General features: G+C 44.4%; 1 protein-coding gene across 1 annotated transcript in view; it reads left to right on the forward strand.

Moving 5' to 3' along the window:
• The window catches only part of LOC143957185 (uncharacterized), a 109,688-nt gene that overhangs the window by 16,441 nt on the left and 67,766 nt on the right, over positions 1-25,481 (forward strand). Inside the window, 4 exon segments of the mRNA XM_077467334.1 lie at positions 5,544-5,944; positions 10,198-10,303; positions 15,819-15,930; positions 23,125-24,175. Of these exon segments, the coding sequence (XP_077323460.1) occupies positions 5,544-5,944; positions 10,198-10,303; positions 15,819-15,930; positions 23,125-24,175 (1,670 nt within the window).

Below are 25,481 nucleotides of genomic sequence, written 5' to 3' on the forward strand. Positions count from 1 at the left end.
CCTGGTGTAAGGAGGGACTCCGCTGGGAATGCCTGGTGTAAGGAGGGACTCCGCTGGGAATGCCTGGTGTAAGGAGGGACTCTGATGGGGACATCTGATGTAAGGAGGGACTCTGCTGGGATTTCCTGATGTAAAGAAGCACTCTACAGGGATTGCCAGGTGTAAGCAGGGACTCCACTGTGGACATCTGATGTAAATGCCTGATGTAAAGAGGGGCTCTACTGGGGATACCTGGTGTAAGAGGGATTCTGCTGGGATTGCCTGGTGAGAGGGACTCTACTGGGAATGCCTGGTGTATGGAGGGACTCTGCTGGGGACACCTGATAACAGGTGACGTAGCAAGTGACACGCTCAGGGCTTCCACTGATTCTACATTATGATGAGTTTAACTATTTCTTTTTATATTACAATGTAATAATAGAAATAATGCGCTTCAATCATCCTGTCACAATAACAACCATGGTGCCGGGATGATTGAAGCACCAACAACAGGTGTTTGGAGTATCTTTATCTGCTGATTGTTAAACTTTTTGAAATACACATATTTCTTTTGTGGTGTAGGATCTGGGCCTGCTGTCCCTTTCTTTCTTTCTTTCTTTCTTTCTTTCTTTCTTTCTTTCTTTCTTTCTTTCTTTCTTTCTTTCTTTCTTTCTTTCTTTCTTTCTTTCTTTCTTTCTTTCTTTCTTTCTTTCTTTCTTTCTTTCTTTCTTTCTTTCTTTCTTTCTTTCTTTCTTTCTTTCTTTCTTTCTTCCCTACTTCCATTGTTCATCTCAGACTCTAACAACACCCCCTTTGAGTTATGCCCCTTTAAGCCACGCCCAATATTTAGCTTAAACTACACTAATGTTTCACTGCGGCATGCTGTGCGCGCCAAATTTTTATTTCCCCCCTCTACATCAAATGAATGCCCCGCCCCCTAATTATAAGACTCCGCCCACATGCCAAAAAGCATCCCTATAATTCTTTTTAGCCATTGCCCCAATAAATTGCCTCCAAAAAGCGTATTTTCTGTCAGTGCCCCTCCCAAGACTAGACTCTGGATCCGCCCCTGGGTGAGGATGAGGAATGTAAGTTCACTATTAAGCCTGCCGGGCCCAGCGAGTCCAGCTGTGTCCTGACACATGCAGCCGCATACAGCAGAAGCAAAGAGCAGAGTGGACGGGGCAGAACACTCGAGAGCGCCTGTGAAGGGACAACGTTTTGGGCACATGAGAAGGCTCTGGAGTCTGGACAGGAGGTAGGAAGTGAGGGGGAAACTATCATCTGTTTTTCTATTTTTGTAAAGAAAATGTTTGATATATTTTTTCATTAGGATAATTTCAGCACAAAGAGAGGGGGAGCAATGCCAGATTCAAGGGTGCAGATGTTCCTAAGACCTTAAGAATAAACTTGATCAAACCACCATTAGGGCCACTGATCATCATTGCTGCCTTATTTCTCCCCTATTTCTCTTGTTACACAGATGTTTAACCACTTGACCACTGGGCACTTAAACACCCTTAATAACCAGACCAATTTTCAGCTTTCGGTGCTCTCACATTTTGAATGACAATTACTCAGTCATGCAACACTGGACCTATATGAAATTTTTGTCCTTTTTTTCAAACAAATGGAGCTTTCTTTTGGTGGTATTTAATCACCGCTGGGCTTTTTATTTTTTGTGCTATAAAAGAAAAAATACAGAAAATTCTGTAAAAAAATGAATTTTTCTTTGTTTCTGTTATAAAATTTAGCAGATTAGTAATTTTTTCTTCATAAATTTTGGCCAAAATGTATACTACTACATATCTTTGGTAAAAATAAGTACAAATTGGTGGATATTATTTGGTCTTTGTGAAAGTTATAGAGTCCACAAGCTATGGCGCCAATATCTGAAAATTGATCACACCTGAAGTACTGACGACCTATTTGAATTCTTGAGACCCTAACATGCCAGAAAAGTACAAATACCCCCCAAATGACCCCTTTTTGGAAAGAAGACATTCCAAGGTATTTAGTAAGAGGCATGATGAGTTTTTTGAAGTTGTCATTTTTTCCCACAATTCTTTGCAAAATCAAGATTTTTTTTACTTTTTTTTTTTTTTTTTTTTTTTTTTTTTCACAAAATTGTCATATTATCAGTTTATTTCTCACACAGCATATGCATACCACAAATTACACCCCAAAACACATTCTGCTATTACTCCCGGGTAGTGGCGATACCACATGTGTGAGACTTTTACACAGTGTGGCCACATACAGAGGCCCAACATACAGGGAGCGCCATCAGGCGTCCTGGAGCACCCAGGACAATTCTGACATTTCTCTCCTACATGTAAAAATCATCATTTATTTGCTAGAAAATTACATAGAATCCCAAAACATTATATATGTTTTTTTAGCAAACACCCTGGAGAATACAATGGTGGTCGTTGCAACTTTTTATCTCGCACGGTATTTGCGCAGCAATTTTTCGAATGCTTTTTTTTGGAAAAAAAAACAGTTTTGTGCTTAAAAAAAAAAAAAAACACAGTAAAGTTAGCCCAATTTTTGCATAATGTGAAAGATGAAGTTACGCTGAGTAAATAAATACCTAACATGTCACTCTTCAAAATTGCACAGGCTCGTGGAATGGCGCCAAACGTCGCTACTTAAAAATCCCCATAGGGGACGATTTAATTTTTTTTTACTGGTTATATGTTTTGAGTTGCAGAGGAGGTCTAGGGCTAGAATTATTGCTCTCGCTCTAACGTTCGCAGCGATACCTCACATGTGTGGTTTGAACACCGTTTTCATATGTGGGCGGGACTTACGTATGCGTTCGCTTCTGCATGCGAGCACATGGGGACAGGGGCGCTTTAAAAAAAAAAAAAGTATTGTTCATTTTACTTTATTTATTTTAGTTTGACATTTTTTTCCCCCAAAAATAAATTTTTTGATCACTTTTATTCCTATTACAAGGAATGTAAACATCCCTTGTAATAGGAATATGGCATGACAGGTTCTCTTTACAGTGAGATATGGGGTCAGTAAGACCCCACATCTCACCTCTAAGCTGGGAAACCTGAAAAAAAAAAAAAAAGATTCTGAATTTGATCGTATTGGAGAGTCGGTAGAAGCACTGGAGGGCGGCGGGAGGGGGGGGGGGATGTCTATGGCTGGTTATTGCAGGGTATCACCGACTATGGCTGGGTATCTCAGAGTATGGCGTTGCAGAGTATTGCATTGCAGGATATTGGAGGGTGTTGCAGAGCATTGCAGAGTGTTGCACGGTATTGGCGGGTGTTGCAGAGCATTGCAGAGTGTTGCAGAGCATTGCAGAGTGTTGCAGGGTATTGGCGGGTGTTGCAGAGTATTGCAGGGTATTGCAGAGTGTTGCAGGGTATTGCAGGGTATTGCAGGGTATTGCAGAGTGTTGCAGGGTATTGCAGAGTGTTGCAGGGTATTGCAGAGTGTTGCAGGGTAATGCAGAGTAATGGCAGGGTATTGCAGAGTATTGGCAGGGAATTGAGGGGTTAATTTTCGGTGAGCAGCGATGTGGGCACTGTAGATGCAGCCCACATCGCTGCTGACACCGATCTCTTCCCCCTCCGCTGTTCCGATCGGTACAGAGAGGGGGAGGGAGGAACCGGCGTCATAACATGACGCCGGTTTGTTTACAAGTGATCACTCCGTCATTTGACGGAGCGATCACGTGGTAAACGGCCGCTATGAGCGGCCGTTTACCGTGATCCGTGATGCGCCGGGTCCACGAGAGCGGAATTCTGGGAGGACGTCATATGACGGCCTCCCAGAGTTAAGAAACCGCCCTGTAGCCGTCATTCGGCTATAGGGCGGTTGTTAAGTGGTTAATCAGAAAAGAAATTGGTTAGAAGGCATGGAGGTCAGCAATGTGTGTCCTTCAGGGGCTGCATACAGTATACTTTGTTGTTCCAAATTAATATAAGTTGTTGCCTGGGTACTATGCCACATGGGTTGGGTAATCTGTTGTTCAATGGCATTAGTTCATTTTTTTTTTGGGGGGGGGGGGGGGGCATGCAACATTTTGCTATGGGGCCCTGTGATTTTTAGTTACACCCCTGGAGGTGTCCCAGGTATTTTACAATCTCATAGTGTATGCAACAAAAAAATGCCAATCCCTGCTGAAGTGTTTGGCTTTGGCTCAAAGAAAAGGTGGAAACCCTACGCATGGTGGAAATGTAATGGCGCGTACACACAAGCGGAATGTCTGACAGAAAAAGTCAGACGGAAGCTTTTCATCGTATATTCCGATTGTGTAGGTTTGGTGCAAGGGTATTTGACACCCTAGGCGAAACCTTATTTTTCCACCCCTTGGCTCCACCCCTGACTCCACCCCCTTTGCTATGCCCATGTATACCCCACCTTTTTAATGAAGCGCCCATCAAATGCAGCCTCACCAACACCCATCAAATGCAGCCTCACCAACACCCATCAAATGCAGCCTCACCAACACCCATCAAATGCAGCCTCACCAACACCCATCAATGCAGCCTACCAGTGCCCATCAATGCAGCCTACCAGTGCCCATCAATGCAGCCTACCAGTGCCCATCAATGCAGCCTACCAGTGCCCATCAATGCAGCCTCACCAGTGCCCATCAATGCAGCCTCACCAGTGTCCATCAAATGCCCCCTACCAGTCCTCATCAATGAATGTTTGCTTGCTTCCATTCGTTCAGGAGTCAGGACACAGAAACAGTCCTCTACACTATGTGTGAACGGAGTGGCGGCTGCCTGCTGATGCTGAGACTTAGTTGCTTGCTGCAGAGAGAAGAGAGTAATGACACCAGTGGCCGGGCGCCTTAGGCAGCCGCCTAGTTTGCCTAGTGGTAGCACCGGTCCTGTGCGTATGCCTCATCAGACTTTTATTTTTTTTCGAAAATTCTGACGGACCTAGAAATAGAACATGTTCTAAATGTTTCCGACGGAACCAATTCCTATGGGGACAACCGCTCGTCTGTATGCTGTTCCAATGGGCCAAAAACGATGCATGCTCTGAAGCAAGTATGAGACAGAGGCTATTGGCTACTTAACTTCCTTTTTCTAGTCTCGTCATATGTGTTGTACGTCACCGCGTTCTTGACAGCTGGACTTTGGTGTGATTGTGTGTACACAAGACAGTTTCAGCGGAATTCCATCGGAAAAACCTTCAGAGTTTATTCCGACGGGAAAACCGGTCATGTGTACAGGGCGTAACTGTTTTTTTAAACCCCCAATGTTGTAAAGCGCTGCGTAAACTGTCGACGCTATATAAATCCTGTATAATAATAATAATAAACCATTGATGGGTTTAGATCCGCTTTAATTCAGTATGTCCAGCTTTACTGTGCAAAATCTTCTGTTCTTTTGACAATACAATAATTACTTCTTGGGAATGGGGGTGCATTCAGCAACTAAATTCCACCTCTCCCCGTTTATGAATATCAAATAATGTTAATCAGAAATTATGAGCTCAGATTAGCACACAGCGCGCCTTCCAATATAGGACACAGGAGCTAGAGCGCCGACCTGCGCCCTCTGCTGGTGGACGGCTGCAAATTACAGATCGTGAGCGCCGACCTGCGCCCTCTGCTGGTGGACGGCTGCAAATTACAGATCGTTAACGCCGACCTGCGCCATCAGCTGGTGGACGTATGCATATTACAAATCGTGAGCGTCGACCTGCGCCCTCTGCAGGTGGATGGCTGCATGTTACAGCTCGTAAGCGCCGACCTGCGCCCTCTGCTGGTGGACGGCTACATATTACAAATCGTGAGCGCCGACCTCCGCCCTCTGCTGGTGGACGGCTGCAAATTACAGATCGTGAGCGCCGACCTGCGCCCTCTGCTGGTGGACGGCTGCATTTTACAAATCGTGAGCGCCGACCTGCGCCCTCTGCTGGTGGACGGCTGTATATTACAGATCATTAACGCCGACCTGCGCCCTCTGCTGGCGGATTACAAGTAGTAAGCGTGTACAGAGCAGCTATAAAATCCCCATACCTAAATCAGCGGCCATTTTTCCGTAGTGCATCTTGTGGGAAAAAAAAAAAAAAACAACGGACATTTTGTTATGGTATATAAGGAAATAGTAACATTTAGACAAGAGCACAGCTAGCAGAATTCTTGCTCTGCCCATTGTGCATTTAATTCTATAGGGGCATCCTGTATTTACCTGGAATGACTTGAGCCTCCTGGAACAGGTATGAATATTGTTATTTATATATGTAGGGTGATATTTTATGCAGGTGGGGTGAACGGGGCATCAGAGGTGGCATAGCTTGCCATCTGGTGAGCTTGGAGCCTTTTACCTCTGTCTTTGAATACAGATTGTTGTTTCGCATGGCACAAATGGTACGATTCGATGGTCCATCCTGTGGCAATATTGTAGCACTCACCTCTGCCACATGTGATGGCCAACCAGATGCCTGCCAACCTTCTGAGATATGAAAAAAGTACATGTTGTAGTACAAATATGTAGGCAAAGGACACACCCTTGTCATGCCCTCAGTTACGTGGATCGTAAGAAGCTAATGCGCAAAAAAAAAAAATAACTCGTTAAACCAGCCTTATTCAACACAGAGGAACACTCGAAATAACCTTCCAGTCTTGGGAAACCCCTGCTAAAAATGACTATACAACTCATGATACATTAGTGTGATGGTCAGCGGGAAGAATGCTCCCTACACTTGGGGTCATTGGGAAGAATTACCCCCTTACAGATAGCAAAAAAAGTCAATGGTGTCAGTGGGAACGTTTCTGAGAGGCAGTAATTGCTTATTGTTCAAGGAACTCCTAGAAACCTCTGGAAGAACCTTAGGTCTCAATGGAACCCTGGTTCAGTAAGAATGCTCCTTACACTTGGGGTCATTGGGAAGAATTAGCCCCTTACAGACAGTTTAAAAGATCAATGGTGTCAGTGGGAACTTATCTGAGAGACAGAAATTGCTCATCGCTCAAGGAACCCCTAGAAACCTCTGGAGGAAACCTAGGGATCTATGGGATCAGTGGGAACTTATCTGAGAGGCAGACATTGCTCAAGGAACCCCTAGAAACCTCTGGAGGAACCCTAGGGAACCTTAGGTCTCAATGGAACCTTGGTTGAGTAAGAATGCTCCTTACACTTGGAGTCATTGGAAAGAATTACCCCCTTACAGATAGTTAAAAAGATCAATGGTGTCAGTGGGAACTTACTGAGATGCTCATTCCTCAAGGCACCCCTAGCAGAAACCTAATTTTCCCTTATACTGGGATTGAGAGGATGGTGAAAGGTTTAGTACAGAAGAACATTTTTGGTACTTCAAAAAATAACTTTTGTTTAGCATTCTATACATCGAACCAAAAGGAGGCACAGCTGAAGGTGAAGGAGGGACAAAAAGATTTGATCCCTATTGTGGAACGTCAGTATTTTTTTCATCTTTCCATCTATTAAATCTTCTGCCCTTTTAGTTTTAACTTTGGATAGTAAAACATTTTTTTTTCTGCCAGTAAATCCCTTATACAGCCCACTTCCTGTTTCTTGTCTGGTAAAAAGCCTAGGCTTATGACATCGTGCACAGCTCTCTCTCTCTCACTCTCTCACTCTCTCACTCTTGTGAGAGTTTGCCAGGAAGGGAGGGGGGAGTCATAAGAGGGCCAATGACAGCTGCAGAGCTGGAGGTGTGTGTCTGTGTAAATCCAGGAAGTAATCAGGCAGCAGCTTCAGCTGCCCACAGTTAAAATGGATGCAGCCAAACTCAATGGAGGGAGATTTCTGCAGCATATTTTCAAGTATAGAACCACAGTATATATAAAATAATATGCATAGTGGTTGGAGGGAAGCTTCAGAATGGCAAAGATGTTTTTATTACAAATTATGTGAGCAGATGACAGTTCCTCTTAAGGAGGGACAATCCCTCTAAATGACGGGCAGTTGGGAGGTATGCCATTCCAGACACTTGAGCTGGGCACAACTATGGGACAAATGGTGCCCATTCTGTAATGGTCTAGAACAGGTAACAAACTGACTATGACAGCAGCACACCATTGACCTCAAGGTGACCAGAATAATCATACAGGTTAGGAAGCCTCTCTGATCTTCGTTGGTCCCTCATGGATACTCTGGTACTTGTGTCTCTTTCCTGCTGCTTGCTTTCCCTCCTTCAATAGTATCAATAGCCAAACTTTGGGTTTCTTGAGTACAGGCATTTATGCACAAACCTGGCCTAAAAAGTGGTCATACCATATGTGTGTCCAAATGCCATGTAAGATCTGTGGTGGAACACATGCCATTAACCAGCTGAGGATATTTTTTCCCATCATCAGTCAAGCCCAAGGGGCTTTGACAGTATGACCCTGTTCTTAAAGAATGAATAATGGTTGCCCTTCTTCTGAGATAACCCCCAATGTAATCTGGTAGTTCCTAATATATCCTTTCGGCTCCAAACTATACAAAAATCTATATCTAAAATTACTAGTCTTGTATATGATTTATTACCAGGTTAAAACTCTACACCATCTACCTTGGTGGACCCTATGACCATAGGATTAAAAAAAAAATTAGACCATAAAAATATTCTGGTGCTCGCTCATATTTTCTGTGATATTAGAGCTTAGTTTTGGGTTGAGGCCTATAATTACATTTTACATGCATTCATTTTTTTGCTCCCATGTAATCAAAATTACTTCAAGATCTATCTAAAACTAAGGTCCATTGGGGATCTAAGATTTGGAACTTACTGTCTAAGGTCTATTGGGGATCTACGTCCCATTGGAGGTTGTTATCTAAGGTCCATTGGGGGGGGGGGACCTTACTATCTACGATCCATTAGGGGTCTAAGATTTTGATGGAACTTACTGTCTAAGGTCCATTGGGAGTGTAAAGTCCTAAAGTAGTATACTGTCTAAGGTCCATTGGGGGTCTAAGGTCTCGATGGAGCATACTGTCTCAGGTCCATTGGGGGGTCTAAGGTCCCATTGGAGCTTCCTGTTTAAGGTTTATTGGGGGTCTAAGGTCTCCAATGTAACTTACTGTAGAATGTCTATTGGGGGCCTCAGGTCCTGAAGTAGCTTACTGTCTAAAGTTTTTTGGGGGTCGAAGGTCCTTGTGGGGCTTATTGTCAAAGGTCCATTGGGGGTGGAAGGTCCTTCTGGAGCTTACTGTCAAAGGTCCATTGGAGGTCCAAGATTTCAATGGAGCTTACTGTCTCAGGTCCATTGGGGGGTCTAAGGTTGTATTAGAGCGTCCTGTCTAAGGTTTATTGGGGTCTAAGGTCCCAAAATAGCATACTGTCTAAGGTCCATTGGGGGTCTAATGTCCTAGTGGAGCTTGCTGGTAAAGGTCCATTGAGGGTCTTAGGTATCTAAGGTCCATTGGGGGTCTAAGGTCCTAGTAGAGCTTGCTGTCAAAGGTTTTTTTTTTTTTGAGCGTCATAGGTCTCCATGGAGTTTTCTGTTTAATGTAGAGGTTTACAAACAAATATATACTAAGTACAGCTTGGTGAGGTGCCAAACAACGTCTTTGCTTTTGAGAGAAAACCAAAGCAAACAGTGGAAGCCCTCAGAACAAGCTGAACGAACTCTATGTGCATAGTATCTGTGGCGATATTTGGATCCACCACCCTAATGCTCAAGCAAATGTCCTATCTATTTAAAGTGGTTGTAAACCCTTACAAACCACTTTGACCTACAGGTAAGCCTAGATTAAGGCTTACCTGTAGGTCCTAGAAATATCTCCTAAACCTATACGGTTTAGGAGATACTTACCTGAAGACAGCGGCGCGCAGGCGCACTGGGCAAGCCACAGATCGTGGCGATATGCCGCGTGTGTCGGCTCCCGTGCGCATGCGCGGGAGTGATGTCATCGCTGCTCCGGCGAATCACAGTGCCGTAGCAGTGAGACCCACCAAGAAGATGGATGCTCAGAACTACAGGGGACAGCGGTGACTTCGCTGGCTCCTGTGTCAGGTAAGTGACACATAATGGACTACTATGCGATGCATAGTAGTCCATTATGCTTTACCTTTGCAGGGAATCAAAGAGGAAGTAAACCCATCAGGGTTTACTTCCTCTTTAACCACTATACTAATCCATATCTTTACACCCACCTCATAGAACAGGTAATCTGGGAAAACATTTTGTCCAGAGTAGAAGTTGAAATCACTTAAAACCTTTCTGAAGCAATCGTATTAGTTTTATGTCAAACCCTTCCTTTAGATTCTTCCATGAGAACCAGAATCCAGTTCTTCAGTTATGACTGATCCTAAGAGACTGGAGGAGCAAAGGAAAACGATAACTGAGACGATATTAAATTTAACCCTGGAGATCATTTACCTGCTGACCGGAGAGGTGAGGAGGATTCTGGGAGGTCACATGACATCACTCTTATCTCTATTAATAAAACGCAGACCTGACCGGAGAGGCGAAGAGGATTCTGGGAGGTCACATGACATCACTCTTATCTCTATTAGTAAAACACAGACCTGACCGGAGAGGCGAAGAGGATTCTGGGAGGTCACATGACATCACTCTTATCTCTATTAATAAAACGCAGACCTGACCGGAGAGGTGAGGAGGATTGTGGGAGGTCACATGACATCACTTTTATATCTATAAATAAAACGCAGACCTGACCGGAGAGGTGAGGAGGATTCTGGGAGGTCACATGACATCACTTTTATATCTATAAATAAAACACAGACCTGACCGGAGAGGTGAGGAGGATTCTGGGAGGTTACATGACATCACTCTTATCTCTATTAATAAAATGCAGACCTGACCAGAGAGGTGAGGAGGATTCTGGGAGGTCACATGACATCACTTTTATCTCTATAAATAAAACACAGACCTGACCGGAGAGGTGAGGAGGATTCTGGGAGGTTACATGACATCACTCTTATCTCTATTAATAAAACGCAGACCTGACCAGAGAGGTGAGGAGGATTCTGGGAGGTCACATGACATCACTTTTATCTCTATAAATAAAACACAGACTTGCCCGGAAAGGTGAGGAGGATTCTGGAAGGTCACATGACATCACTCTTATCTCTATAAATAAAATGCAGACCCGACAGGAGGGAGGAGGAGGAGGATTCTGGGAGTGTTGTATGTCTTCACCCTATCACAGTTAAAGCGGAGCTCCACTGGATATATATATTTTTTTTGGTACACAGTAAAAACAATGACACCTAAACAGTTGCAAACTCACTTTTTGGTAGATTTAGATTGCCCGATGTCCGTTTTCATAGAAAAAAAAAAGGAAGCAGAGAAGGACATTGAAAAAACACAGGTACCGAAGAAAAAAAAAAAAATAAATATATATATATATATATATATAATATACGTTTTTAACTAAATATATTAACAGCATGTGATTGAGCTAAACATATAAAATAGGGTGGAGCTCCGCTTTAATAAGACAAGGAGGTTACTAAAGAAACTGACAGTAACATCACTTTTGTATATTGTGATAAACCAAGAGGACTATATTGCACACATGTGGGGTGTGAATAATGTTCTCTTTATAGAGAGACTCTCTTTTCTTACACAGGATTACAAAGTAGTAAAGAAGACATCTACAGAGCATATGACAGCCGGTGGGCATCCCTATGTACCCGGAGCATGGACCAGGAGCCAGAACCTCTTTGTGGTAGATGCATCTCATTTCCTGATACCTGAGAGATATAAAGGCATAAAGATTCTAGAAGTCACCCAGAAGATCATCGATCTGCTGACAGGAGAGGTGAGTGGTGGCGGGAATTCTGGGACATTATCCAGTAACAGACAAGGGATGTGTCTGGATGGTGACTGTATCATTGTGTGTGTCAGGTTCCTATAAGGTGTCAGGATGTCACTGTCTATTTCTCCATGGAGGAGTGGGAATATATAGAAGGACACAAGGATCTCTACAAGGACTTGATGGAGGACCGGCCATCTCTCACATCACCGGGTAAGAGGAGACTAATTTCTTGTATTGAGGATCCCCCTAGATACACACATCCTCTGATATAAAGACATAGAAACATTGTATTCAGTCAGTGTGTGTGTTTCCTACAGATGGATCCAGTAACAGAAATCCCCCAGAGAGATGTCCCCATCCTCTGTACTCCTGGTATTTAGATCACAAGATCCTTCAGGAAGATCAGGTATAGTGTACTATTTCAAATGCTGCTATATCCACTGGCATAACTCTTTTAGACTCAGTCTGTCCAGACAGTATGGTCACCTTCTGACTCAGCACAATCCACAGGCAGTTTAACTCTTAAAGTTGAATCCAATTTCTACTTCAGATAATAGCAGTAGCTGGATGTTTCTCCAGTCTTTTGACGTGTAAGAAGACTATGGGATTGATTTACTAAAATTGTGCAAACTCTGGTGCAGTTCTGCATAGAAACAGCTTCTAGGTTTTATTGTCAAAGCTGAATTGAACAAGCTGAAGTTAGAAGCCAATTGGCTACCATGTACAGCTGCACCAGATTTTGCACTTTCCAGTTTGTAAATCAACACCTATGACCTTTCATAACCCTGTCTTTTATGAAAAACTAATACTGACTGAGGGAACATGAAAGAAACAGAGATAGTCTAGCTAGCACTAAGCTAGCTAGCCTAAAAGTATATGTAAACCTTCACCTTGTAAAGCAACTCAGTTTCAAATAGAAACAAAAGGCAAAACATTTGTGCATAGAAATATAAAAAAAACATTATAAATAAAAAAAAAATCCTTTTTTATAAGTGATCCCATTCCCTCTGTTCTCAGCTTTGATACTTCAGGGCATCGCGGGCTCCAGCGCTGTGATTGGCCGGAGCCGAGATGATGTTACTCCTGTGCATGCACACAGGAGCCGCCAGTAACGGCACAGTCTAACTGAAGCAATGTGCACATATGTCGTTAACGTCGGCACATTCAGATACAGGGGATATATCTTAAACCGTGCAGGTCTAGGAGATATCCTGGGTAGCTACAGCTAAGCCTTATTATATATAGGCTTACCTGTAGCAAAAAGTCTGTAACCACTTTAAATGAATTCAGTGCCGTATCACAAAAAATGGCTCTGTCATGAAGGGGGTAAAACTTTCCAGGGCTGAAGTGGTTAAAGCGGTTCTGCACCTAAAAAAAAAATATTAAAAGCCAGCAGCTACTAATATTGCAGCTGCTGACTTTTAATAAAATCACACTTACCTGTCCCAGGGTCCAGCGATGTCGGCGGCAGATGACGAGCGATCGCTCGTCTCGCTGCTGCCCCCGCCGCCATTCTCTGTCAGGGAATCGGGAAGTGAAACATTACAGCTTCACTGCCCGGTTCCCTACTGCGCATGCGCGAGTCGCGCTGCGCGTCTCTTAGGGGGGGGGGGGGGGCGGAGCGTCTGCGGCGGTCTGCCCGGAAGTGGGTGCAGATACCTGGATTATCGAGGTAACTGCACCCCCCTCCCCCCTGAAGGGGGCCGATTGTGGCACCGGAGGGGGGGAGGGATCAGATTAGCGGAACTTCCCTTTTAGGGTGAAGAACCGCTTTAAACAGGAAGGGAGGGCAAAGGAAAAAAAACAAATCACATTAGTAAGTTTGTAAACAGCCACTAGGTGTTAGCGTACTACAGAACAATGTTAACCACTTCAATACAGGGCACTTATACACCTTCCTGCCCAGACGAATTTTGAGCTTTCAGCGCTGTCGCACTTTGAATGACAATTGCGCAGTCATGCTACACCGTACCCAAGCTAAATTTTTATCATTTTGTTCCCACAAATAGAGCTTTCTTTTGGTGGTATTTGATCACCTCTGGGATTTTTATTTTCTGCTAAACAAATAAATAAAGGCCGAAAACATTTTTTTTGTTTCAGTTACAAAACTTTGTAAATAAGGAAGTTTTCTCCTTCACTGATGGGCACTGACGGGGCCGCAGTGACTGGCACTGATAAGGTGGCACTGATGGGCACCTATGATGTGGCATCAATGAAGTGGCACTGATAGGCGGCACTGATATGCGACACAGACAGACACTGATAGGTGGCACAAATAGGCACTGATAGGTGGCACGGGTTGTCATGGATAGGTGGCACGGATTGGCATGGATGGGTGGCATGGATGAGCATGGATAGGCGGCATGGATGGGCACTGATAGGTGGCATGGATGGGCACTGATAGGCGGCACGGTCTGGCATTGTAGTGTACAGTACTGTATAGGGATGGATGCCAATCAGTGCCAAACAATAATGCATGCCAATCAGTGATGCCCATTGTGGGCACTGATTGGCATCCATTATGGGCATTGATTGGCATCCATTGTGGGCACTGACTGGCATCCCTGGTGGTCTAGGGGGGCATACCTGTTGCTGGGCATCCCTGGTGGCCTGGTGGCATCCCTGGTGGTCCAGTGAGGGCATCCTCAGGGGGGCTGTGCTGATAATCGATCAGCACAGCCCCCCCCCTGTCAGAGGAGCAGCCGATCGGCTCTCCTCTACTCGCGTCTGACAGACGCGAGTGAGGAAAAGCCGATCACCGGCTCTTCCTATTTACACTGTGATCAGCCATGATTGGACACGGCTGATCACATGGTAAAGAGTCTCCGTCAGAGACTGTTTACGGAGATCGTAGTTGCCGGGTGTCAGACTGACACCCCGCAACAACAATCGCCGCGATGCGTGCCCCCGGGGGCGCGCATCGGCTTAATATCCTGATCACGTCATATGACGTCCGGTCAGGATATTACAAACACTTTGCCACCGTCATTTTGCTATATGGCGGGCGGCAAGTGGTTAAAGAGGAAGTAAACTCTCCCACTCTGATGCTTCTTTTCATTTGGTTCATTATAATAAGTAATTATCAAACTATAGCCACTGTGATCCGGCCCAAATCGCATATTACTTACTGTTTAAAGAAACTTTAAAAAACTTGTTTCCAGGGGTTAGGCAGCGCCATCTTAAGTATTGTTTTCTGAGTCCTCGGTAGAGTGTATTTCCGCCCTTACATTGAGCACTGCCTGTACTGTTAACCAACCCTCCTTTTCAATCTAAAGTTTCTATGGCAACCCTGCTTCCCTGTTCATAGCTGACTTGTTTGATTTCATAGTATTTACTTGTGCCGATTGTCTAAGGTTTGCCTTTGTCAGTCTTATCAGCTTCAACTGATAAGGCTGCAGTAATGGCCAGGTTTACACTGCATGTGATGTCACATGGTCACATGGGTTGTAGGAGGAAGCTCTGAGTGATTATGCAGCCTCTTGGGAGTTCAGTGTTGGAAGTCCTGATAACAGATAGACAAGCACATAGAGAGTGTGCCGTAAATCAGGGGAGATCTGGGCATGCTCAGTGACGTCATTTGAAAGAACAAAAAGGATTACAACAATACTAAGAAAGTAAGGAGATATCTACAAGCAGTGTTCATTAGGGTTTTTTATGCTGATTTACATGGGATAAAATTGTGGGGGAGATTTTACAACCACTTTAACCTGATGCATGTCAATACAACACAGAATAAATCCAGAACAAGTTTGGTTTGTGATTCTTCGCAGATATGCTTTATGACTTACCTAGAGGCCGTGTGGACCCTGGTTAATAAACCTATTTTGTATTAATCAGACTGAACATCTGATTAAAGTCGAAGTCACAGAGAGAGAAGAGACTTTTTTAAGGACTGATGTGCAATGTAAGACAGAAAACATTCCTACAGATGGATCCAGTAACAGAAATCCCCCAGAGAGATATCCCCGTCCTCTGTATTCCCGGGACTCCACACAGGAACATCATGAGATCCTTCAGGAGGATCAGGTAGGTGGAGCATAGCTCCCCGTTCTCTATAGCTATCCATTCCCAGCTCATGAAACCCAAAAATACACCTTCTGTTTTTGTTTTTGTTTTGTTGTATAGGAAGATAACTGGACTGAATACAACACTAAGGACAGAGAAACCCAAGAGCAGACGTATGTGAGGGGTGGTGAGCCTTGTGAGGAGGAGGACATCCCTCCAGAGATCAGCACAGGTGAATAATAACACCCACATCTTTCCTTCCGCGGCAATTGTAATTTTTTTTACACATATGTCGGTGACACTGATGTATCATGTATGACAAAATGCTACCACATAGGGAACATTTGGCACCCTATGTGATTAAAAAAAAATTAAGTGTAAAAAATTAAAGTTACACCCAAGCACATAACCCCTCCCCATAAAAAATGTTAGGCTCCCCCTGGTGCACATTTATGTTTGTATTTGTTTATATGTTGGGGGAGTTCCGTGTATGAAAGCAACAGCTGTGTGTTCCGTCTCATCATCAATTTTAAGGCTTGACATGTTGGGTATCTATTTACTCGACACCACGTCATCTTTTACATTTGACCTAAAAAAGGGACTGCTAAAAAAACAAATATATACATTTTGGAGGTTCTAAATAATTTTCTAGCAAACAATACTGATTTTAACTTGTAAACAACAAGTGTCAGAAAAAAGCTTTGTCTTTAAGTGGATAAACTGACCTAATTTGCACACCGAAGTTCATCCCTCTGATCTAAGGGGCGAGTTGTAGGCTCGACAAGTCACGCTCCATTCTGTACAATGGAACCATCCTAATAGAAGCAACTCAAGTTGTCCTGACTTAAGCCCCATACACACTATAAGATTTTCTGCTGATTTTTTCCTTCAGATTTACCAAAACCATATAATATGAGGTCAAATCTTAGGCATTTCAATGTGTATGCAATTAGGCAGGCCTTTGCACTACATGGTTTTGTTAATTCTGAAGACAAAAATCAGCAGAAAATCTGATAGTGTGTATGGGGCTTCAGATAAAAGTTCCTGTACTACTTGGGGACGGCTTCAGAGCGGCTTGCATATATTTCTGTTCAGAAGTCATTTTGCAAGCCGCACTGAAGTCGCTCTGTACGGGGCGGCTTCAGAGTCAGATGACCCTGCGTGAACTGGCACTAGAGGTGCACGATTAATCGTCAAACGATCGTAATCTCGATTCACCCCCCCACGCGATCTAAGTTCTGGGTGACCCGCGATTTTCTTTTAGTGCCGCCGGTTCCACGTAACCAATGTGGAACGCAAATGGCGGATATCGGAACTGACGTCAGTCATTGGAGCGTGCGATGTGGCGTGCCTCTGCCTGGTTGTGGGCGGATGCCGCAATCCGCGGAGCGCTCCGCGGTCTCGGCCTTAGGAAAGGCCGCGGCTTCGGCCTAGCTCTGAAGCGGCGGCCATCTTTCTACACCCAGGCTGTTTACACTGTGATCGCTCCGACGGAGCGATCACTTGTAAACAAACTGGCGTCATGTCATGACGCCGGTTCCTCTCTCCCCCTCTGTACTAATCTGTACAGTGGAGGGGAGAGATCCAGAGATGGAAGCAGCCATCCCTCAATACCCTGCCGATACTCTAGCAATACCCTGCCAATACTCTAGCAATACCCTGCCAATACTCTAGCAATACCCTGCCAATACTCTGCAATACCCTGCCAATACTCTGCAATACCCTGCCAATACTCTGCAATACCCTGCCAATACTCTAGCAATACTCTAGCAATACCCTGCCAATACTCTAGCAATACTCTGCAATACCCTGCCAATACTCTAGCAATACTCTGCAATACCCTGCCAATACTCTGCAATACCCTGCCAATACTCTGCAATACCCTGCCAATACTCTGCAATACCCTGCCAATACTCTACAATACCCTGCCAATACTCTAGCAATACTCTAGCAATACTCTAGCAATACCCTGCCAATACTCTAGCAATGCCTTGCCAATACTCTAGCAATACTCTGCAATACCCTGCCAATACTCTAGCAATACTCTGCAATACCCTGCCAATACTCTGCAATACCCTGCCAATACTCTGCAATACCCTGCCAATACTCTGCAATACCCTGCCAATACTCTACAATACCCTGCCAATACTCTACAATACCCTGCCAATACTCTAGCAATACTCTAGCAATACCCTGCCAATACTCTAGCAATGCCTTGCCAATACTCTAGCAATACTCTGCAATACCCTGCCAATACTCTAGCAATACTCTGCAATACCCTGCCAATACTCTGCAATACCCTGCCAATACCCTGCCAATACTCTGCAATACCCTGCCAATACTCTGCAATACCCTGCCAATACTCTGCAATACCCTGCCAATACTCTAGCAATACTCTAGCAATACCCTGCCAATACTCTAGCAATACTCTGCAATACCCTGCCAATACTCTAGCAATACTCTGCAATACCCTGCCAATACTCTGCAATACCCTGCCAATACTCTGCAATACCCTGCCAATACTCTGCAATACCCTGCCAATACTCTAGCAATACTCTAGCAATACCCTGCCAATACTCTAGCAATACTCTGCAATACCCTGCCAATACTCTAGCAATACTCTGCAATACCCTGCCAATACTCTGCAATACCCTGCCAATACTCTGCAATACCCTGCCAATACTCTGCAATACCCTGCCAATACTCTACAATACCCTGCCAATACTCTACAATACCCTGCCAATACTCTAGCAATACTCTAGCAATACTCTAGCAATACCCTGCCAATACTCTAGCAATGCCTTGCCAATACTCTAGCAATACTCTGCAATACCCTGCCAATACTCTAGCAATACTCTGCAATACCCTGCCAATACTCTGCAATACCCTGCCAATACTCTGCAATACCCTGCCAATACTCTGCAATACCCTGCCAATACTCTGCAATACCCTGCCAATACTCTACAATACCCTGCCAATACTCTACAATACCCTGCCAATACTCTACAATACCCTGCCAATACTCTAGCAATACTCTAGCAATACCCTGCCAATACTCTAGCAATGCCTTGCCAATACTCTAGCAATACTCTGCAATACCCTGCCAATACTCTAGCAATACTCTGCAATACCCTGCCAATACTCTAGCAATACTCTGCAATACCCTGCCAATACTCTGCAATACCCTGCCAATACTCTACAATACCCTGCCAATACTCTAGCAATACTCTAGCAATGCCTTGCCAATACTCTAGCAATACTCTGCAATACCCTGCCAATACTCTAGCAATACTCTGCAATACCCTGCCAATACTCTGCAATACCCTGCCAATACTCTGCAATACCCTGCCAATACTCTAGCAATACTCTAGCAATACCCTGCCAATACTCTAGCAATGCCTTGCCAATACTCTAGCAATACTCTGCAATACCCTGCCAATACTCTGCAATACCCTGCCAATACTCTGCAATACCCTGCCAATACTCTGCAATACCCTGCCAATACTCTGCAATACCCTGCCAATACTCTGCAATACCCTGCCAATACTCTACAATACCCTGCCAATACTCTACAATACCCTGCCAATACTCTAGCAATACTCTAGCAATACCCTGCCAATACTCTAGCAATGCCTTGCCAATACTCTAGCAATACTCTGCAATACCCTGCCAATACTCTAGCAATACTCTGCAATACTCTGCAATACCCTGCCAATACTCTGCAATACCCTGCCAATACTCTGCAATACCCTGCCAATACTCTGCAATACCCTGCCAATACTCTGCAATACCCTGCCAATACTCTGCAATACCCTGCCAATACTCTACAATACCCTGCCAATACTCTACAATACCCTGCCAATACTCTAGCAATACTCTAGCAATACCCTGCCAATACTCTAGCAATACTCTGCAATACCCTGCCAATACTCTAGCAATACTCTGCAATACCCTGCCAATACTCTAGCAATACTCTGCAATACCCTGCCAATACTCTAGCAATACTCTAGCAATACTCTGCAATACCCTGCCAATACTCTAGCAATACTCTGCAATACCCTGCCAATACTCTAGCAATACTCTGCAATACCCTGCCAATACTCTGCAATACCCTGCCAATACTCTGCAATACCCTGCCAATACTCTACAATACCCTGCCAATACTCTAGCAATACCCTGCCAATACTCTAGCATGCCTTGCCAATACTCTAGCAATACTCTGCAATACCCTGCCAATACTCTAGCAATACTCTGCAATGCCCTGCCAATACTCTAGCAATGCTCTGCAATACCCTGCCAATACTCTAGCAATGCTCTGCAATACCCTGCCAATACTCTAGCAATGCTCTGCAATACCCTGCCAATACTCTAGCAATGCTCTGCAATACCCTGCCAATACTCTAGCAATGCTCTGCAATGCCCTGCCTGCCAATACTCTGCAAAACCCTGCCAATACCTTTCCTGCCAATACTCAGCGATACCCTGCCTGTATATTTTTCAAATAAAACAGTTTTTTGAGAATTGTGAGAGAATCGTGATCTTCATTCTAAGCAAAAGAATCGTGATTCTCATTTTTCCCAGAATCGTGCAGCTCTAACCGGCACTAAGCGATGTTGTCATAAACTTGTCAGGTTGCCTGTGTTTTTTTAAGACAGCTGTCAGCTGTGAACAGAGAACTCTGTATAGAATTGGGAAAATGCTTTGTTAAGATCGCAAGGGGGGTAGAATCACGATCTGATTCTTTAACAATTAATCGTGCAGCTCTACTCTACTAGCTCTGCATCATGTGTGATGCAATTTATGTTTATATACACATACATGCATGCTCTACATTCACATTTGCATCAGGGTGTGTAGAGGGGCAACACTGGAACTTTTACCATTTGTCAAATATTTTTTTTTTTACTTTTTTTTGTTATTTTCATTTTACTTTATTGCTATTATAAAGGGGCAGGTGACGAGTCCTCTTTATGGAAACATCAGGGCTAAAAGATAGACTTAGCTACTGAAGCTGGAAAATTACAGCTCTGAACCCAGAAGTGACAAAGCCGTCCAGGTTCCTAAAATGCAGAGGAGATCAGGGAGTGGTCATTTCTGGAGCTCCTTCTGCTCTCAGTCTTTGAGCAGTTTACCATGGTCCTAGGCTTTTGGGTGGGGGTTCACCAGCTTTAGAGTCCCATAAAAGTTATCAGATGACTCTAGAACTCTTCTGACTTGCTAGTCGATGGAGCCATGACCAGTTGTCGGTAGCTTTCCACAAAAACAGGATGCCCTTCCTATACAGCACAAAGTGGGATACTGGAAGTAAAAAGACACTATATGTCTCAGCTTAGAGAAAGAGCCAAAAATGAGAGTGCTTGAAGGAATTGTAATCTTTCTTCTTTAATTTTTTTAATGTTTCTTCAGATAACTATAAAAAGAACAATGGGCAGCCAACACGTTTCGGGGGCCAAAACAACCCTTCATCAGGGCTATAAAATGTTTTTGAATATCAAGTGGACTCTGCGCAAGCTTCTGAATCCAAATCAGAATAGCCTATTCCCCGGTCTATCTGACAAAAACATTGAGATCCCGTGATGCAGTTATAGATTTATCCAGGGCTTTTTTTCAGCGGGAATGTGGAGGAACGCAGTTCCGGCACCTCCAGCACTGAATGTATGTAATTAAGGGTCTATTGATCTAGGCTTGTGGCTGGGAGGGGTCTATTGTTGCTAAAGAGGTCTATGGTTGCTGGCAGGGGGATCTACCATTGTTGGGAGTGGGTCTTATGTTGCTGGGGATCAGTTGTTACTGGGAGGGATTTAGTGATGCTGGCTTCAGAGGAATCTGTTGTTGCTGCTGTGCGAGTCTATTGTTGCAGGGGGAGGGGGTATTTTTTTTCAGGTAATACATTGTTGGCTGCTGGTGAGTCTATAGGTGCTTGCTGCAGGGAGATCTGTTATTGCTGCTGGGGATCTTTTTTTTGCTGGGGGAGGGGGTATTTTGTTTCAGTTTGTCCATTGTTGCTGGGTGATCTATTGTTGCTGGCTGCATGGGGCCTATTTTACTGCTTTTCTTGTTATCATTAACACATTCTATACAAATGACTTAGTACCTCAATTGTTACTTAGTTCTGTATTCTATAAAAGGGGCAGTACTGGGAGGTGGATAAGGGGTGGAACCAAAAGAGTCAATATGGTTTCCCATTGTAGGAATACTTATACATGTCTTAACAAAAACCTCTTATGGACATGAGATCAAACACTTTTGGCTGGAGTTGGGCTTTGTAAAGATTGACTCTACTTCTGCGTCCAATTAAAAAAAAAAAAGAAAGGTTTTAGTAGGGACAATATCATGACAAATGAAAATGTAATTCTCACTTGGTAAACACAAAAGAGAGGGGGTACACCAGCCTAGCGCATTATCCCAATGTGACATTTATTGTAAGATAAAAATAAATAAACTCTTCTGTCCCAACTGTGTTAATGTGTTTTGAGGGTGGCACCCTCTTCCTCAGGCTCTGAAAAAGATACTACCCTTGAAACGCGTAAGACAATTGGGATCTAGGTGGTGTCCTCCCAAGCCCAGGAGCATGCTTAGTGGACCGACTAACTCTGATATTTTTTTATGAGCTTTGTCTGATTTGGTGTTTGTGAGTAGATTTATTTTTGTCTTACAATACATTTTACATTGAGATAGCATGCTAGGCTGGTGCGCCCTCTCTCTTTTGTGTTTTCACAGTACGATATTGGGGCTCCCTCAGTCCTAAGAGTGCAGAAAAGTGTGGTGTTTCCAGTTGATAAGTGAATGAATATAAAAAAAAACTGTTGCCAGACCACCACCACACTCGTGCACGGGAGGTGTTTTGTCTTCTTGTAATTCCCACTTAGTATTTGTAGTTCAGTTCATGGTAGGTACTTATAAGCAGGGGCGGACTGACCATTGGGCCACTCGGGCACTGCCCGAGGGCCCCGTGCCACTAGGGGGCCCCATCAGGGTTGCCAGCCTCAGTAAAACCAGGGAAATTATGTAAAAATCTGTGTTTTTTTTTTTTTACATCTGTTTCTGAAATGACCCTTACCAACATCCTTTTGGTCTAAAAATCCTTAGATTATAGCTACCCCACCTCTCCAGTACCTTCTCAGCCAATAGAAACAAGTCTGTGGATACTGTGTGATTGTATACTGTGTGTGTGTGTGTGTGTGTGTGTGTGTGTATACTGTGTGGCCCCATAATGTCTGATTGCCTGGGGGCCCCATAATCTTTTGTTGCCCGGGGGCCCCATGAGTTGTCAGTCCACCCCTGCTTATAAGTTATTGATTTCACTAGGAACCTTAAAACATAACAAAGTAAAAAAAAATAAGTTACATTTAGTCCCAATGAATTCCTTAGAATCATTTCAGAGATCTTGATCTTCATTCATTCCCTTTGTACTTGTGTCTTCAAGTTTACAAAGTTCTTCTCCATCTTTTTGTCTTACGTTCTGCAGATGGACGATACAGAGATTACAACGTGGAAAAACGACCCATTATTGCTCGTGATGGTGTGGTTGTAGATGATGTCACATCCGATTCTTCAGAAGCAAACTCCATTACCCTGGATCTCCATCCAGTCATGCTCAGTGCAGATCTGTTGTCTGATCCCTCCACACATGGGAGGAATTTTCCTGACTACTTACCTGCCATCACCCATTCCACAGATCATATAGAGGGCGGAGCCTTCCCGTGTTCAGAATGTGGTGAAGGTTTTACTCAGAGATCAGAACTTGGTTTTCATCAAAGAACTCACACTGGTATGAAGACCTATTCCTGTTCCAAATGTGGGAAATGTTTCAACCACAAAGCTCATTTTATGTCGCATGAAAGAACTCACACGGGGGAGAAGCCGTTTTCTTGTCCTGAATGTGGGAGATGCTTTGCCGAGATATCAAACCTTACCAAACATCAGCGGTCCCACACGGGGGAGAGGCCGTTTTCCTGCCCCGAATGTGGCAAATCTTTTACGCGGAGGGGATATCTGATTTCTCATCGGAGGATTCACACAGGGGAGAAGCCATACTCTTGCACTGAATGCGGCAAATGTTTTGCTTTTAGGTCAGACCTTGCTAAGCACAAAAGAATTCACACCGGCGATCGTCCATATTCCTGTTCTGAGTGCGGGAAAGGGTTTGCCCAGAAGTCGAACCTGGTTCAGCACCAGAGAATCCATGCCGGCGATCATCCGTATTCCTGTTCTGAATGTGGGAAATGGTTTTCTTGTAAAAGACATCTGATCGGGCACCAGAAAACTCACACAGGTGACCGCCCGTATTCATGTTCCGAGTGTGGGAAAGGTTTTATCTATAAATCCAGCCTGGTGCGACATGAGAAGATCCATTGTGGTGAAGACCTGTATCTGTGTCCTGAATGCGGGAAACGGTTTTCTAGGAGGTCCACCCTTACGTCACATCTCAGCTTCCACCAGAGGCAAGAGGTTACTGGGCAGGGTGTGGTGGCTGAGTAAGAACATGGACAACATGGGTTTCTTGGTATACTAAATCATAAAGAATAAAAAGATTTTTTTTTTTTTTCTTCTTGTTTTATTGTAAAGGTCCTCCAAACTCAGAAGTTTTCTTCGCCGTAAGCGAAGTACAAGGACTGCCTGTTTGAGGGTGCATGTGACTTCTTGACCCTTCTTGTCGCACGAAAAGTGCTGGCGCTTGCCCATTGGCTTCTTAGCCCTTGTACACGCGGTCGGACATTCCGACGGAAAATGTCCGATTGGACTGCGTTGTCGGATAATCCGACCGTGTGTGGGCTCCATCGGACAGGTTTCCGTTGGAATATCCGACCGACAAAGTTTTAGAGCTGGGCTATAAAATTTTCCGACAACATGGTCCGATCGGACTTTGTCCGATCGTTTGTAGAGAATTCCAATTGGACAAAGTGCCACGCATTCTCAGATCAAATTCCTAGACCAAAGCTATTGGCTACTAGCCTGAACGTAGTCCCGTCGTAACGAAAAAAAACTTCATCACGTTCCGAACGATCGGATTTTCCGACAACTTTGTCTGACCATGTGTATGCAACACCAGTTTCGGACAAAATCCGTCGGAATGTCCGACCGTGTGTACAAGGGCTTAGACACCCAGCATTGTCACATGGGAACTGGGAGGTAGTCCTGAGCTCTGTGAGAGCCCCAAACTCTGGCTTTCTTCCATCTTATACACAGTGAGTCAGCATTAAAACCACTTGGTCAAAGACAGCACTCTCATGCAGCCCATCCTCATGCTCCAACACGAGTTTGCCAGACACCTGTACCTGCCAATCCCTTTCGCTTGTTTGACTGTAAGCCCACCCATGCTGACCATTACCACTTCGTTTGGCCACTCGCCCTCTGGAAGGTTTTACCCCATTCATCACCAGACCACATATTGTTATTCAGCACTGCACTACTTTAAAGCGGAAGTCCACCCTAAAGTGGACCTTCCGCTCATTGGAATCCTCCCCCCCTCCGGCGCCACAATTGGCACCTTTCAGGGGGGAGGGGGGTGCAGGTACCTGTACAGTACAGGTATCTGCACCCACTTCCGGCATAGATTCTGCAGAAGGTACGCCCCTTTCCACAGAATCTACGCCCCTTTCCGAAAGTCCCCCGCTGCCTGCTGGGAAACACACGGATCCCAGAGACAGCGGGGACCATCCTTATTGCGCAGCGCGACTTGCGCATGCGCAGTAGGGAACTGGGAAATGAAGCCGAAAGGCTCCACTTCCTGATTCCCATACCCAAGATGGCGGCGGCAGCAACCGAGAGACGATCGAGAGA

The sequence above is a fragment of the Lithobates pipiens genome, unplaced genomic scaffold (genome assembly GCF_037356315.1).
Source record: "Lithobates pipiens isolate NorthernLeopardFrog02 unplaced genomic scaffold, aLitPip1_a1.2 Scaffold_51, whole genome shotgun sequence".
NCBI classification, from domain to species: domain Eukaryota; kingdom Metazoa; phylum Chordata; class Amphibia; order Anura; family Ranidae; genus Lithobates; species Lithobates pipiens.